A 17,586-nucleotide genomic window follows, 5' to 3' on the forward strand; every position below is an offset into this window, starting at 1 on the left:
AACACTCTTGTTTAATAATTTTTAATGTATTGTGCGTTAGATATAAAAACTTATACAATATCATAACCTTAAAAAAAGCAGTGCTTACACAAATCGTAATTAATGTTTACAGCATATTGTTTTAACAGTTCCCACCGCGGCCACAACTTCTATTTCAACTTTGGCGTTCAGAGGCAGTTTTGCAACTTGCACCGCTGATCTGGCCGGGTAATCTTTCGTAAAAACTGCAAACAGAAATCCCCAAAACATCAGTAGCAGCGTAAAAAAGCGCAAAGATAAATTAATGAACTTGAAGAGTGGGAAAAGTCTAATTTTTGAGGGAAAGTGCGTCGAGGGGCCAGTAAAAAAAAGACGACAGGGTGCTAATAGCTTTTTAAAGGGACGTAAATTCATCTTGAGGGCTCTCTCTTACTTTTATTATTTAATTAAAATTTTACTGCCGCTTTTTTGTGATTTATGGCTGGCGATTTTCGTTCGGTTGCAAAGAAAATTGTAGACATACTCACATTCTTTGTATACCTCATTGATGGCAGTGAAATCGTTCATGTCGCTCATATAAATTGTGGTTTTGATCACTTTATCGTAAGAAGATTCAGCGGCTTGCAGAATAAATCCTAAATTCCTTAGAGCTTGTCTGGTTTCGCAACTTACGTCCCCTTCGACTAGTTTCATCGTATCTTTGTCCAGTCCCAGACAACCTGACACGTATAAGGTTGACTCTAGGATAACTCCTTGGCTACGGTCGTAATCTTTGAATTGGTTTCCGGTATTTAATTTAGGTAAAACTTACATACTTGTAGGGGGCTATCGGTCTTGGGGCGTTGTTCGTGTTGATTATTTTCCTGGTCAATGTCATGTTTCTTCTAAAAAGGGACGCAAAAGCACAAAGTTTACTGTCAAGTGTTGTAGCGTTGTTAAAGTTATAGAAATATCTGTAAAAGTGTCGCAATGTCATTCAACTTCAGTCTAGTGTCACAACACGAAACAAGCACTACTGCCAAAACGTATATCTCGTCTAGACCATGAAATTAATACTTAATTTTGATAAACCGACTGCTCAAGTAATAATTACTATTGCAACAGACTGGTTAATCAGTATTGAATGCTAACGAACTGTGACCTTACCACTCTCTGTTTATCAGTCGTCCTATTATTAGTCAATTATTCAACGATTTAAACAATTCTTTATTCACTAGAGGTTTAATAGCTATTTATGTAACCAGTTACGAAAAGTTCGATTTTGTGTAACGAATGAATGTTTGTAGGGCGAGCGCAGCGAGGTCCTACAATTTGAATGAGTTACACAATAAGACATTTTCTAAACGTGTTGCATATATAATTTTTTCTAATTTTGACCAAAAAGCTGTGAAAACCATCTTTTAAAGTGATTTAACACAAATATTCACTTTCATAGCACCTTGTATAAACAGTGACAACGACATGTTATGATGGATGTCGCCCATATGTTTCTACGGAAATGCATAAAAACAGGGAGTGATGAAATGAACTTTTCATAACTAGTTACATAAAGTGATACTTTTCGTAACTAGTTTTGTCACTCTAATCAGTTTTGAAAAGTGTCACTTTATATGCCAAAATTAGAAAAACATTTTTTTAAATCAGTCTGAATGACATTTGCCTATTTACAGATGTAAACCCACAAACATCAATGTCACAATATTGTATAAAACACGTGACTTAAACCTGTTTATTCATTCGAAAAATTGTTCTTTTCATGAATAAAATATGGTTTAAGTCACTTGCTGTATAAATAACATGCTGTGCATACTTTCATTTGCGCTGAAGCAATACGATCCCTATAAAGTGACAAACGTTGCCTGAAACCAGTGTACCAGGTACAGTTCATATTAAACACATTTTATAGTTTCATGAGTTGCTTTTTGACAGTTGTAACGTATAAATGTCTATTTTGAACATATTTTAATCTGTCATATATCTGGAAACTGTCAAAATCTTCTCCATAAACCTATAAAATGACAAAAGTTGCATGAAACCAGTGTAAACAGTTACAGTTCACATTAATTGCATTTTGTAGTTTCATGATTTGCTTTTTGGCAGTTGTAACTTGTAACGTGTAAATGTCTATTTTGATCATATTTCAATCTGTCATATACCTGGAAACTGGAAAAATCCTCTTCATAAACCTATAAAGTGACAAAAGTTGCATCAAACCAGTGTAATCAGTTACAGTTCACATTAATTGCATTTTATAGTTTCATGAGTTGCTTTTTGACAGTTGTAACGTATAAATGTCTATTTTGAACATATTTCAATCTGTCATGTATTTGGAAACTGTCAAAATCTTCTCCATAAACCTATAAAATGACAAAAGTTGCATGAAACCAGTGTAAACAGTTACAGTTCACATTAATTGCATTTTATAGTTTCATGAGTTGCTTTTTGACAGTTGTAACGTATAAATGTCTATTTTGAACATATTTCAATCTGTCATGTATTTGGAAACTGTCAAAATCTTCTCCATAAACCTATAAAATGACAAAAGTTGCATGAAACCAGTGTAAACAGTTACAGTTCACATTAATTGCATTTTATAGTTTCATGAGTTGCTTTTTGACAGTTGTAACGTATAAATGTCTATTTTGAACATATTTTAATCTGTCATATATCTGGAAACTGTCAAAATCTTCTCCATAAACCTATAAAATGACAAAAGTTGCATGAAACCAGTGTAAACAGTTACAGTTCACATTAATTGCATTTTGTAGTTTCATGATTTGCTTTTTGGCAGTTGTAACTTGTAACGTGTAAATGTCTATTTTGATCATATTTCAATCTGTCATATACCTGGAAACTGGAAAAATCCTCTCCATAAACCTATAAAGTGACAAAAGTTGCATCAAACCAGTGTAAACAGTTACAGTTCACATTAATTGCATTTTGTAGTTTCATGATTTGCTTTTCGGCAGTTGGAACTTGTAACGTGTAAATGTCTATTTTGATCACATTTCAATCTGTCATATACCTGGAAACTGGAAAAATCCTCTCCATAAACCTATAAAGTGACAAAAGTTGCATCAAACCAGTGTAAACAGTTACAGTTCACATTAATTGCATTTTATAGTTTCATGAGTTGCTTTTTGACAGTTGTAACGTATAAATGTCTATTTTGAACATATTTCAATCTGTCATGTATTTGGAAACTGTCAAAATCTTCTCCATAAACCTATAAAATGACAAAAGTTGCATGAAACCAGTGTAAACAGTTACAGTTCACATTAATTGCATTTTATAGTTTCATGAGTTGCTTTTTGACAGTTGTAACGTATAAATGTCTATTTTGAACACATTTTAATCTGTCATATATCTGGAAACTGTCAAAATCTTCTCCATAAACCTATAAAATGACAAAAGTTGCATGAAACCAGTGTAAACAGTTACAGTTCACATTAATTGCATTTTGTAGTTTCATGATTTGCTTTTTGGCAGTTGTAACTTGTAACGTGTAAATGTCTATTTTGATCATATTTCAATCTGTCATATACCTGGAAACTGGAAAAATCCTCTCCATAAACCTATAAAGTGACAAAAGTTGCATCAAACCAGTGTAAACAGTTACAGTTCACATTAATTGCATTTTATAGTTTCATGAGTTGCTTTTTGACAGTTGTAACGTATAAATGTCTATTTTGAACACATTTTAATCTGTCATATATCTGGAAACTGTCAAAATCTTCTCCATAAACCTATAAAATGACAAAAGTTGCATGAAACCAGTGTAAACAGTTACAGTTCACATTAATTGCATTTTGTAGTTTCATGATTTGCTTTTTGGCAGTTGTAACTTGTAACGTGTAAATGTCTATTTTGATCACATTTCAATCTGTCATATACCTGGAAACTGTCAAAATCTTCTCCATAAACCTATAAAATGACAAAAGTTGCATGAAACCAGTGTAAACAGTTACAGTTCACATTAATTGCATTTTATAGTTTCATGAGTTGCTTTTTGACAGTTGTAACGTATAAATGTCTATTTTGAACATATTTTAATCTGTCATATATCTGGAAACTGTCAAAATCTTCTCCATAAACCTATAAAATGACAAAAGTTGCATGAAACCAGTGTAAACAGTTACAGTTCACATTAATTGCATTTTGTAGTTTCATGATTTGCTTTTTGGCAGTTGTAACTTGTAACGTGTAAATGTCTATTTTGATCATATTTCAATCTGTCATATACCTGGAAACTGGAAAAATCCTCTCCATAAACCTATAAAGTGACAAAAGTTGCATCAAACCAGTGTAAACAGTTACAGTTCACATTAATTGCATTTTATAGTTTCATGAGTTGCTTTTTGACAGTTGTAACGTATAAATGTCTATTTTGAACACATTTTAATCTGTCATATATCTGGAAACTGTCAAAATCTTCTCCATAAACCTATAAAATGATAAAAGTTGCATGAAACCAGTGTAAACAGTTACAGTTCACATTAATTGCATTTTGTAGTTTCATGATTTTCTTTTTGGCAGTTGTAACTTGTAACGTGTAAATGTCTATTTTGATCATATTTCAATCTGTCATATACCTGGAAACTGGAAAAATCCTCTCCATAAACCTATAAAGTGACAAAAGTTGCATCAAACCAGTGTAAACAGTTACAGTTCACATTAATTGCATTTTATAGTTTCATGAGTTGCTTTTTGACAGTTGTAACGTATAAATGTCTATTTTGAACATATTTCAATCTGTCATGTATTTGGAAACTGTCAAAATCTTCTCCATAAACCTATAAAGTGACAAAAGTTGCATGAAACCAGTGTAAACAGTTACAGTTCACATTAATTGCATTTTGTAGTTTCATGATTTGCTTTTTGGCAGTTGTAACTTGTAACGTGTAAATGTCTATTTTGAACATATTTCAATCTGTCATATACCTGGAAACTGGCAAAATACTCTCCATAAACCTATAGTGACAAAAGTTGCATGAAACCAGTGTAAACAGTTACAGTTCACATTAATTGCATTTTGTAGTTTCATGAGTTGCGTTTTGTCAGTTGTAACGTTTATTTGACTATTTTAAACATATTTTAATTTGTCATAAACTTGGAAAGTGTCAAAATCCTCTCCATGAACCTATGAAACGATAAGACTTGTATGAAACCAGTGCAAGCAGTTACAGCTTATATTAAATGCATTTTATAGTTTCATCAGTGGCTTGTTGACAGTTGTGACGTGTGAATGTCTGTTTAAAATATATTTCAATCTGTCATAAACTTGAAAACTGACAAAATCCTCTCCATAAACCTATAAAGTGACAAAAATTGCATGATACCAGTGTAAACAGTTACAGTTCATATTAAATTTTCATTCATTTTATAGTTTTATGAGTTGCTTTTTGACAGTTGTGACTTGTATCTGACTATTTTGAAAATATTTTAATCCATCATAAACTTGGGAACTGTCCAAATCTTTTCCATGAACATATAAAATGACAAAAGTTGCATGAAACCAGTGTAAACAGTTACAGTTCACATTAATTGCATTTTGTAGTTTCATGATTTTCTTTTTGGCAGTTGTAACTTGTAACGTGTAAATGTCTATTTTGATCATATTTCAATCTGTCATATACCTGGAAACTGGAAAAATCCTCTCCATAAACCTATAAAGTGACAAAAGTTGCATCAAACCAGTGTAAACAGTTACAGTTCACATTAATTGCATTTTATAGTTTCATGAGTTGCTTTTTGACAGTTGTAACGTATAAATGTCTATTTTGAACATATTTCAATCTGTCATGTATTTGGAAACTGTCAAAATCTTCTCCATAAACCTATAAAGTGACAAAAGTTGCATGAAACCAGTGTAAACAGTTACAGTTCACATTAATTGCATTTTGTAGTTTCATGATTTGCTTTTTGGCAGTTGTAACTTGTAACGTGTAAATGTCTATTTTGAACATATTTCAATCTGTCATATACCTGGAAACTGGCAAAATACTCTCCATAAACCTATAAAGTGACGAAAGTTGCATCAAACCAGTGTAAACAGTTACAGTTCACATTAATTGCATTTTATAGTTTCATGAGTTGCTTTTTGACAGTTGTAACGTATAAATGTCTATTTTGAACATATTTCAATCTGTCATGTATTTGGAAACTGTCAAAATCTTCTCCATAAACCTATAAAATGACAAAAGTTGCATGAAACCAGTGTAAACAGTTACAGTTCACATTAATTGCATTTTATAGTTTCATGAGTTGCTTTTTGACAGTTGTAACGTATAAATGTCTATTTTGAACATATTTCAATCTGTCATGTATTTGGAAACTGTCAAAATCTTCTCCATAAACCTATAAAGTGACAAAAGTTGCATGAAACCAGTGTAAACAGTTACAGTTCACATTCATGGCATTTTGTAGTTTCATGAGTTGCTTTTTGTCAGTTGTGACGTTTATTTGACTATTTTGAACATATTTTAATCTGTCATAAACTTGAAAACTGACAAAATTCTCTCCATAAACCTATAAAGTGACAAAAGTTGAATGATACCAGTGTAAACAGTTACAGTTCATATTAATTGCATTTTATAGTTTTATGAGTTGCTTTTTGACAGTTGTGACTTGTATCTGACTATTTTCAAAATATTTTAATCCGTCATAAACTCGGGAACTGTCCAATTTTTTTCCATGAACATATAAAATGACAAAAGTTTCATGAAACCAGTGTAAACAGTTACAGTTCATATTATATGCATTTTATAGTTTGATGAGTTGCTTTTTGACAGTTGTAACTTGTAACGTGTAAATGTCTATTTTGAACATATTTCAATCTGTCATATACCTGGAAACTGGCAAAATACTCTCCATAAACCTATAGTGACAAAAGTTGCATGAAACCAGTGTAAACAGTTACAGTTCACATTAATTGCATTTTGTAGTTTCATGAGTTGCGTTTTGTCAGTTGTAACGTTTATTTGACTATTTTGAACATATTTTAATTTGTCATAAACTTGGAAAGTGTCAAAATCCTCTCCATGAACCTATGAAACGATATGACTTGTATGAAACCAGTGCAAGCAGTTACAGCTTATATTAAATGCATTTTATAGTTTCATGAGTGGCTTGTTGACAGTTGTGACGTGTAAATGTCTGTTTAAAATATATTTCAATCTATCATAAACTTGAAAACTGACAAAATCCTCTCCATAAACCTATAAAGTGACAAAAATTGCATGATACCAGTGTAAACAGTTACAGTTCATATTAAATTTTCATTCATTTTATAGTTTTATGAGTTGCTTTTTGACAGTTGTGACTTGTATCTGACTATTTTGAAAATATTTTAATCCATCATAAACTTGGGAACTGTCCAAATCTTTTCCATGAACATATAAAATGACAAAAGTTGCATGAAACCAGTGTAAACAGTTACAGTTTATATTAATTGCATTTTACAGTTTTATGAGTTGCTTTTTGACAGTTGTAACGTGTAAATGTCTATTTTGAACTTTGAAAATCCTCTCCATAAACCTATAAAGTGACAAAAGTTGCATGAAAATAAGCGTTTGTTTATTTGTCAACAAGCGACCGATAGAGTTTACAAAATCAGCATCATCAAAAAATGACTGAGAATCTCTTTATTCCTGCTGAAGCGGGAAATTAGTTTTGCGCTTCTTATTTAGTATTTTTCTTATTCCACTCATCAGAAAATATCTACTTGCTGCAGTAATCCATATACTCTCATTTTAAAGTTGCTTGAGCAGGATATAGCAAGAAGCTCAAGAAGCAACTTTGTCTGCTAACAGCGAAAAGTAAAAGTGTATACGAGGAGGAATTAGTGGATTCAACAAATAGAGAAAAAAAGGGATAAAGCAAAAGGAGCAATTACGGAAGAGGTTCTATTATCCTATTATCTATTTTTTCCCTTTAACTGCTTGCCCGAATAGCAGTCTCATGAGGAAAAGTACCACCTACCGCACTTGTTAGGTAAATAGCTATTTTTGGTTTGGTTTGGTTGTCTAACCCTGTACAGGGCGAGTCAATGAGTACTTTTACAACTTTCTTTGGTCGGAAGAGGAAAAAGTCACTTTTGTTATGTCGGTATCGATAATAATCATCAATTTTGGACACGGATGTCATACTCTCTATGGAATTTCAGTGAACAAGTCCCATAAATTACGTTTTGTCATAAATGCGTCATCGAACGAGAATCAAAAGTTTGATCGGCGGAATGTCGCCACCTCCCTTGACACTGCAAACAATGATCTTTTATTTACGCAGTCCTGCAATGGCGGGCGCCTAGTTCGAAAGAGGAAATGAAAATACCTGCACGATTTGCATCTGATTTTGCACCAGTGAGGCCGTTGTTTGCTGCACTTTATTTCATCGTATCCGTTTTATGGGCTGTCCAAATTTCCATTAATGAAAATTTTCTCGTTTTTCTATTGGAAAAGGTTTGAAATTTCGAATATGCGCAGTTTCTTGGTGTGGTTGAGTTCTATATTTACCCTTAAGTGAATGATTTTCTCTTGACGTTGTGCACAACAAGAGCAGGATTTGCATCAGCATCTTTAAAAGATTTTACATCAGCATTGTTGTGGTTCAAACAGGTCAAAAGCCAGAACTGCAATACTAATATCTCAACTAAACAGTCCGGAATGCGAAACGGCCGAAATAATTGGGATGTGTGTGGATTAGAATCCAGGTTGCAACCGGTTCGGCATTAAGTTCTCCGTGACCTTATTCAAAAGCCGAATTCAACGAATAATTTTCACAGCAAAACGGAATTGTTCGCTAACAACACTATTCCTGCTGCCATTACCAAATCGTGCAGAACCCGAGCTCGCTCTATGCATTATTTCGTAGTGTGTTTTTCTCTCCATCGTCCTCATTCCGCTTTCGACGTCGTCGTCCCCACTTAGAAAGGGAACGTGTTGGAAAAGTTTGTAGTTTGTTGCAGTGCGAGCGTGATTAATTGTTTTAAAAGTGTTTGCCTGAAGGAGTTCAGCTCCGAAAGTGGCAAAATATGAAAACAGTCTCTACTGCTAAAGGGAAAACTTTGCTCGAGTTAGTTTCGCCACTGCAATCCTTGTCTTTTAATGGTGAACTATAGAGAGACGGTCGAGGGAATATGAGTTTACTCAACTTTTTACGTATTAACTCAAAACTTATTAAATATATCCGTGTATGTCAAATTAAAAATACTTGATTAAATCAACTAGAGTTTTAGGATAAAATTTACAGGTCACGTGACCGTTTTTTTTTTAGTTCTAAACTGATACATTGAATCACGTGACTATTTTTAGTCATCCTTAATGTCACGTGATAGATTTTAAGTTTGGACTGATGTTTTTAAAATCATGGGACTCTTTCAGTTCAAGCTATCATCATCAAGTTTAATTTGAAAGTTCAAACGGTTCCCGAAGGTCACGTGACTCTTTTCAGATTAAAAATGGAATTGATAATGTCACGTGAATGTTGTTTGAAGAGTCACGTGACCGTTTTTCAGTTTTAACTGATGTTTTCTTTTACAGTGAAACTATACTGCCGTCCTAAGTAAAAGCATCGCATCTACATTAAGTGACATTTTGAATAAATTGATATTTAAAGTTTAAGCGTTTCCTAAACTGTTCCTAATGATAACCGGGGGACAGTTTTTGTGGTACATTTTAATTATGTTATCAAAAACAAAACACTGATGACAGAGATAATTTTTCTTTGATTTTTCTACCTAAATCTGCAAATACTAGGAATGGGAACACCAGTTATGGTTGAAAATGCGTAGCAAAAACACCGCAAGTACTTAAAATATGCATATGCGGTGTTGTTACTTAGGAACGAAAGCAAAATTTAATAACCTGCTGACTTTTTAAAGTGGAATAATGGAAATTTTATGCATTTTGTTTTACATTATTTTTTAGTCTAGTAAAACAAATTCATTTTTTGTGATGGCATCAATGGTTTTTCTACTTGTTGAAGGAACGTCCACAATTTGGGAGCGTATCAGCAGGTCTTCTTGTATCATGATATTAGAATTTAACTGTTCCAGTCTAGTTTCATCAGAAAGTTGTATTCCGTCTTCGGTATAAATAGGAAAATCCTCCAGTTTTTCAAACTGACTATCGCTCAAAGTGTTTGGTGCTTCATATGGCATTTCCGAGACAATCGACGAATAAGTAACATTCTGCAGTGACGTAACTTCAGTTTCATCATTACCTTCCATGTCTTGTACCATTTTCAACATAAGTTTGGTTCTCTTCGACATTATCTAGATTATTCACAATATAAAAGTAATTATTAAAATACATAATAGAATTGTTGTAGATATGTTCTATATGTATTTTGAGACGAGTTACTCATTTGACTTCCTGGCTATTTGGGCTTACGTCTCAATCTTTTCACAAAAAATGGTTGGTTGGGATGGTAGAATTTCGCACTATTTTCAACTATGAACAGTTGAAAACAACATTAACCCAGTCGTTCCAACTTGAAACCACTGACTTGGGCTAGGTCAAAAAAACCCTTTGTTAACCTTTCGGTGACAAATCTGCCATCCCAACTAACCATTTTTTGTGAATTGATTGAGACGTAAGCCCAAATAGCCAGGAAGTCAAACTAATATAATACAGTTAGGGCTACTTACCTTAAAACTTACCTTAGTATGATATAATTTATTATTACACAATCTTATTGCACTATTGATACTGTAAAAATAAAACAGATTTAATCCACAAATAAAAACACGTGTTTACGCATCAACGGTTTGTCAACTTGTGACTAAAAGAACCGCCAAATTACTTAGGTAAATCACCGCATACACGCGTTGCTTAGGAATAAACTCGCATCTACAAGTATCTAGATGCGGGCTTTTTCCTTAGCAGGCGGTCCGAAGCGGTGTTGTTGCTAAGGAATGGCCTAAAATTGTGTAGAAGCTAGGAACCCATTTTGCCATTTAAAAATATATTAAGAAGCAAATACGAGGTTTTTTCTACGTACAGAGGTAATTTAGGGTCCTCGCAACATATTCCCGCCATTATTTCATTTTTGATTTTTTTGCACTTGCGGTGTTTTTGCTTAGGACGGCAGTATAGTGGTGTAACGCTTCTAAATCATCAAATTTATTTTTAAGGTCACGTGACCGTTTTTTTTTAGTTTTCAGTTTGAACGGATATTTTGATAATCACGTGACTCCTTATAAGGTGCAAACGGTCACGTAACTATTTTCAATCATCAGTTTAAACTTATTATTAGTTAATAAGGATTAATTTCTACTTATTAAGAAGCAAACTTAAAACATTTTTACTCAAAAAAGTAATAATTAGAAAAAATTATTTTAGAAGACTAGACTGAAAATTGGATACAATTTTTATTTCAAAATAAAATAAAGAGACAACCTGCAACATGTTTCTTACCAAAAGCAAACCGAAGTCATCGAAAAACATCACCTCAACATCAAAGGGATTATGTCGGCTGTCCCTTCTTGTTAAATACAAGTTAAATGTTACCTTTATGTAAAGTCCATTCCAAAGCTAGTGGCTGTGACGTAATAATTGTCGTTCCTTTTCTATTACGTGTGAATTGAGCGAGATGGAAATTTGATGTCACTGACGTATGTTATTTACAAATTTTTAAATTCGTGCTGGCGCATTACCATGTTCAGAAATAATTCCACGTTCGTAATTTGACAATGTGTCATCTGATTAACATATTTAAAAAACGAAACGGTGTCACGTGACACACTATCAAATGGCTTTACGGAGTGTGCACCGACGATTTTTCTGAAGTAACTTTTCTGATTTAAACATTTTTTCTGTAGATAGTTTATGAAATACAGCCGACGTCCTCTCTTATTGGATCATCCGGTACAATTTGAAAATTAATCAAAAGAACTAGGGTTTGATTTGAAAAATAATTTAAGAGATTTAAAGATTGTAAAATTACCAAAAGATAGTGGTTGTTTATGTTTGATTGGGTTTGTGTTACAATTATCTAGAAGACTCAAGAATTTTGTGTGACTTGTTTTACATTTTTTTCTCGTAATGTACACTGTAATACATATTAACTGGTCAATGTAATCGTAAAAAGGTTAATTTTCTGTATTCTTTTAGTTACTAATTAAATTGAATAGGCCAGTGGCGGTTAGTCCTACCAGTCCTTTGAGTTTCCCGGCAACGTAAAAATACCACTTCTCCATATTAGAGAGAGGCGTAGGGAATTTTCTTGTATGCAACACGAAACCGATAAATTTCGCGCACCTTTATGTTATTTTTAACTCATTTCCCCCCCGAAGTTTTGCAAATATAACCTTATTACGTCGTTTCTGCTCGCACCTCCGAAGCCAAATTGAAGCATATTTTCGTCTATTTCGCCGACGCTGCCGCCCATAAAAATGCAAATAAAACGCAAGGAATCGGTCCTATGAGACGCATCACTTAATTCGAAATCCATTACGGGACGATATTATTCAAGACTTGGGGTGGGCCCGCACTCTCCCCTCGGCTTTTTTACATCGCGGCTCCGGATCAAACATTAAACTTAATTGAATTTCCGACGCTTTGCTTCCAGAATTTCCAAATTGACTTGGAAATGACCGGGCGGGAAGTATTCGGAAACCCGAGAATTATTTCTATTTGCGAACGAACTTTGAATAAACCATCGCTTTTTTTTTCTTTTCCAGAAAGTCCTATCAAAGAATAATAGTCGTGTTTTTGACTAATCTTTACAATGCAAATTTCTAACAACTTTCACAATGTTAATGTTATACAGTCACAGTGAGTAGGTACGTAAGAAGTGGTAAACGAAGCACCTAAGTTAAAATGCTCACATTCGTCGAACTTGTTTTATTCTCTGTTGTTTGCTACACGTAAAAGTTGATTAGAGCATCAGATTTTATTCAGAAAAAGGTAAGAGGAATAGTAAAATCAAATTAACAAGCACAACTTTTGGTTCAGTCAGCTAGCTCTTTTTAGAAACGCGTACAAACACTCAACTAGCTCAGTTAAAGTAACATTTCTGACTTGAACCAGGTTTAAAGGTTGTACATACCACTGGGCCTAAATGGTGCAGCTAAGGCCCAGTTGTACAACAGTGGTTCAAACGTAAAACCAGGTTCAAGTCAGAAACGTCACTTTGACAGCAATGAATTTCATATAGCCAAGTTCAGTCGCAGTCCGACTAAACTAGTCTTGTATTTAAAAAAACATAAGTTTGTTTCGTTACTCCAATTTGGGACACCCTGTATAATAACTGTTTATCTAAGAATTAAGGAGATCTAAATGTCTTCTTGTTTCGTATTTAACGTTTTTTGCTAAAATCAAAATTAACTCTTTTAGGGGCATGGGTACATAATTTGTACCCAACAAAAATCTTCTTTGGTAGGGCGATGGTACAAGAAGTATACCACTTAATCTAAAACTTTTAATTTACCGATCAACGGTTTAAATTGTGAACCAGCTCCTTAAATTGTGAGTGTAGCGTACCGCCCGCCTCTGCAACAGGTCACGACTTGTTTTTCGGCTATGACGCATCTCAGTGTTTAGAAGTGGTCTGTGTTATGCGCATGATTTGTAATTTTGTTCGGAAAGGCTTCTAAAGTGTAAGTAAAACTTAATTTTATTTTGAAACTACTCAAAAGTTGTTTTATTGGAGCATCTATAATAAATTGTTTATGACAGTTTCTATAATTTTTGTTTCATTTTTTTGTAAAAAGAAATTGTGTTGTGGTATTATTTTTGTACCAGTGCGCTTGATGTGGTATTTGTTTCTAGATTATAAAATGGAATTTATACCATTTAGACTAAAGGATATGACCTATAATGAATTAATGGAAGAAGTGGAAGGCATTGACGCAGAAGAAATACCTTCAGATCCGGAATCAGTGGTCGAGCAATCTGAGGAGGAAGAAGAAGTTGTCAACGCTATGATTAGTATCTCACAATCGGACAGCGAATCGGATTCAGAAGAAAACATCCCTCTATCCGTAATTCAACATAATCTAATAAAAGCATCAAATAAGCGGAACTGGTCTAAAAGTACAGTGCCTGAAGAACCAGGAAACTTCACTGCAGAATCTGGAATAAGCCAGTCTGTAAAAAGTATGGACTCTCCTACACCAGGAAAAATTTTTCAACTTTTTTTTACGGACGATCTTTTGGAGCACATAGTTTTTCAAACAAACCTATACTGCCAGCAAACATCTACAAAGCCTCAAGTAACATCTTTGAGTGAAATAAAAGTTTTTTTGGGTCTAAACATACTCATGGGCTTGAAAAAACTTCCCAGTTATAGAGATTACTGGAGCGCGTCGCCAGACTTTCATGATTCCTACATCAGCTCAGTTATGTCAGTCAAACGATTTAGTTGGATTTTGTCTAATTTACATTTGAATAATAACATACTAATGCCGAAAAAAGGGGAACCCAACTTCGACAAATTATACAAATTACGTCCAGTGCTGCATGAACTGTCAAACAATTTCAAAAATTGTATGGCTCCATCAAGGGAAGTATCTATAGATGAATCGATGATAAAATTTAAAGGACGAAGTAGTTTGAAACAGTACCTACCAAAGAAACCCATCAAAAGGGGATATAAAGTTTGGATGATGGCCAACAAAAACGGCTACTGTCAAAAATTTGAAATTTACACGGAAAAATCAAAGATCAACGACGCCGACGCAGAAAAAAACTTGGGTGCAAGGGTGGTAAAAAATTTGTTGGAAGGTATGGAAGGCAAACACCACCTTGTTTTTTTTGACAATTTTTTTAACTCTGTGCAGTTATTAGAGGACTTGAAGAGTAAAAGGATCCATGCTTGTGGAACGGTTAATCCTAACAGAAGACTTCTTCCAAATTTCAAGCCGGACAGAATGATGAAACGTGGTGATTGTCAGATTTTTACATCCGATACTCGTATTATCGCTTTCAAATGGAGAGATAAGAGAAGTGTTTATCTGCTTTCAAACTATCACAATCCTGGTGAAATGAGTCAAGTTGATCGGAAAAACAGAGATGGTTCGGTAGAAGGAGTTCCTTGTCCTACAGCACTAATAGACTATAATAAAAACATGAATTTTGTGGATAAGTTTGACCAGAACCTTAACGTTTACAAGATTGATCGTAAATCTAAAAAATGGTGGCATCGCATTTTTTTTTATTTACTGGATGCTGCTGTGGTCAACGCATTCATTCTTCACAAAGAACTAAATTTAGAAAAAAATTACCATGAAAGATTTCAGAAGAGAAATTGTGAGTTTTCTTATGGCGGATACTGTGGTGAAGCGTAAAAGATCTGCAATAAGTACTAATGTTGTTGCTATCAAAAAGTCCAAACCCTATGTGCCTGTTGAAATACGAACCACAGAAAGTGCTCATCAGCCTGAAAGATCCACAAGGCGCCGTTGTGCCAATTGTAGTACTTCAAAGAAACAAATTCGAACAGACTGGATGTGCTCCATATGTAAAGTTCCCCTTTGCTTAGGGAAGAGAAAGTCGTGTTTTCAAGGTTTTGCACAGTAACCGTTAAACTCATTACAGGACAGGGCAGTGGTACGCTATTTATACCATCAGTTTTTTTCCAAAATACTGAAAAAAGTTTCTTAAGTTTTTTTTTTTTTTAATATAGAATGACGTATTTTTAAGTTTTTTTACATTTTTTGTCTAAATAATAAATAAAAATGTTCTGCCACTCAAGACCATTATTTCTTGCCAAATCCCTTGCCCCTGAAAGAGTTTTAAGGAAGTTAAGGGGGTGGTCAAAATTCAATCAATCAAGGACGCCGCTGCGGAAACAGTTGAATATCGATACAGACATTTTACATCAATTAGGCCTAGAATTTGACGTAGAATTCAAATATCCGATAAAAAGTTGGTCATCGTATTTAAAAAAACATAAGTTTGGATCGTTACTTAAATTTGGGACACCCTGTATAATAACTGTTTATCTAAAAATAAAGTAGACCTAAATATCTACTAGTTTTGTATTTAACGTTTTTTGCTAAAATCAAAATTAAGAAAGTTAAGGGGGTGGTCAAAATTCAATCAATCACCCTGTACATTTGAGTAATCCCTGACACAACTCGCTTCAGAATAATCAAAGAACAAAATTAATTTTGTCGACGGTATTGGATTTTGGCAACAGCGCACTGAAAATATGGCCTACTTGATATTTTTTTCGTTTTCTGTCTTTGGCCCGCGCATGCAATTATCTACGTTTCTCTGTCCGTTACACGGTTTTCCTATGGTCGGTTTTGGATTTACTACACCTGTATATTAAGTAGTTGTTGTGTGGGTATTAATGTCCACAAATAAAAGGAGGCAGAAATGTAAGAATACTTCTATTAAATAGTAATAAATGAACGTATATACGGATACAAAGGTGTGAACTAGAGCTTTGCGACTATTGGTGATGAACGCTCAAGTCTCTAACCGACAGTCAACAATAACAATTGCCAAAACGTTCCTGGAGTCCTGAAAGAACGGTGGGCAAAACGTCAACCCATTCATTGTTACCATCGCACATGATAGAGGCTTTCAGAGAACGATGCCAACGTTCCACCATTCCATTGGCAGCCGGGTGGTAAGCTGTTTTTCGAATCCTCTTGGGACCTATTAAATTGGTTAAAAGTGTAAAAATTTGCGATTCAAATTGCGATCCTCGGTCGGTGGTGATGATGACAGGAGCTCCAAAACGTGAAATCCCATGAGTGTAAAAACTAGTGATAACAGTGTTCGCTGTGATGTTCTTAATTGGAATAGCTTCTGGTTAACGTGTGAAACTATCAATAATAGTTAAACAATAACAATTGCCAAAACGGTTGCTGAACATGTCACTAAATCAAAGTCTGTCGTGCCGTGGAACTTTAGGTAAACAAGGTTGGCCCCAGGTGGTCAGAGAAAGGCATAGTGACCGCCACAGTTATGCAACATCTGATGACATCTAGTTAGAAAGTACAAATGCCGTTCCCAAATCTAGGAACAGCCCATGTACTCGTATTAAGTAATTGCCTTGTGATCGGCCACAATGATCACAGTTAAATTACTCAATATAGGCAATCACGTGACCACTGTCAAAATACCTGTCATAAATCTCAGAAACCTGTTTTGTATCGAATACTGCAAGAAAACTTTTCTAAACCTTGATTTTTTCAAATTTTAAGCACACCTTGACAGTCTGAGAAAAGAAATGCTTGTCAAACCTACTTGGAGTGAGAAAATGACCGCTTTAGGAACATTTTCAGTCAGAGACAAAATCGCCTATAAAACCCACTTGGGGTGAGAAAATAACTGTTTTAAGTACATTTTTAGAATTTTCATTAAAATTCCTATGTAATAAAACCTGCGGAAATACTAAAAAATTTGGTAATCAATGAGAAAAGCGATGTCAAAGTTTGAACTACCAGAAATACAGATTGAAAGGACAGTCATGGACAAAATCGTCGCCTGTAAAACCCAGTTGAAGTGGAAAAATTACTGTTAACACGTTAAGCGCCACAGCGGTCCCTAGGGACCTCATCGGTTACTTCTTCACAGGGCCAGTGTAGTCCCTAGGGACCGCAGTTGCTCTTTAAATTTGTATTGTTCTTGGGGCCAGGGGACCGCTTTT

General features: G+C 34.2%; 2 protein-coding genes across 5 annotated transcripts in view; one reads left to right on the forward strand and one right to left on the reverse strand.

Moving 5' to 3' along the window:
• The window catches only part of LOC145725916 (uncharacterized), a 276,687-nt gene that overhangs the window by 219,715 nt on the left and 39,386 nt on the right, over nucleotides 1-17,586 (forward strand). The gene's annotated exons all lie outside the window — the stretch shown is intronic.
• UK114 (reactive intermediate imine deaminase A homolog UK114) lies at nucleotides 6-1,081 on the reverse strand. Its single transcript, XM_081974847.1, has 3 exons — nucleotides 795-1,081; nucleotides 507-736; nucleotides 6-224 (listed from the first exon to the last, which is right to left on the reverse strand). Exons 1-3 carry the CDS (start codon nucleotides 953-955, stop codon nucleotides 100-102), a joined length of 516 nt encoding a protein of 171 aa, XP_081830973.1. The 5' UTR covers nucleotides 956-1,081; the 3' UTR covers nucleotides 6-99.

The sequence above is a fragment of the Ips typographus genome, linkage group LG3, assembly GCF_016097725.1.
Source record: "Ips typographus isolate SLU linkage group LG3, UJ_Ityp_2.0, whole genome shotgun sequence".
NCBI lineage: Eukaryota > Metazoa > Arthropoda > Insecta > Coleoptera > Curculionidae > Ips > Ips typographus.

Coding starts and splice junctions, on each gene's coding strand:
- UK114 (XM_081974847.1), bottom strand. CDS start 955: ATGACATTGCGACACTTTTACAGATATTTCTATAACTTTAACAACGCT. Junction 737..794: donor AGACCGATAGCCCCCTACAA/GTATGTAAGTTT, acceptor TTACGACCGTAG/CCAAGGAGTTATCCTAGAGT. Junction 225..506: donor CAATGAGGTATACAAAGAAT/GTGAGTATGTCT, acceptor TTCTGTTTGCAG/TTTTTACGAAAGATTACCCG.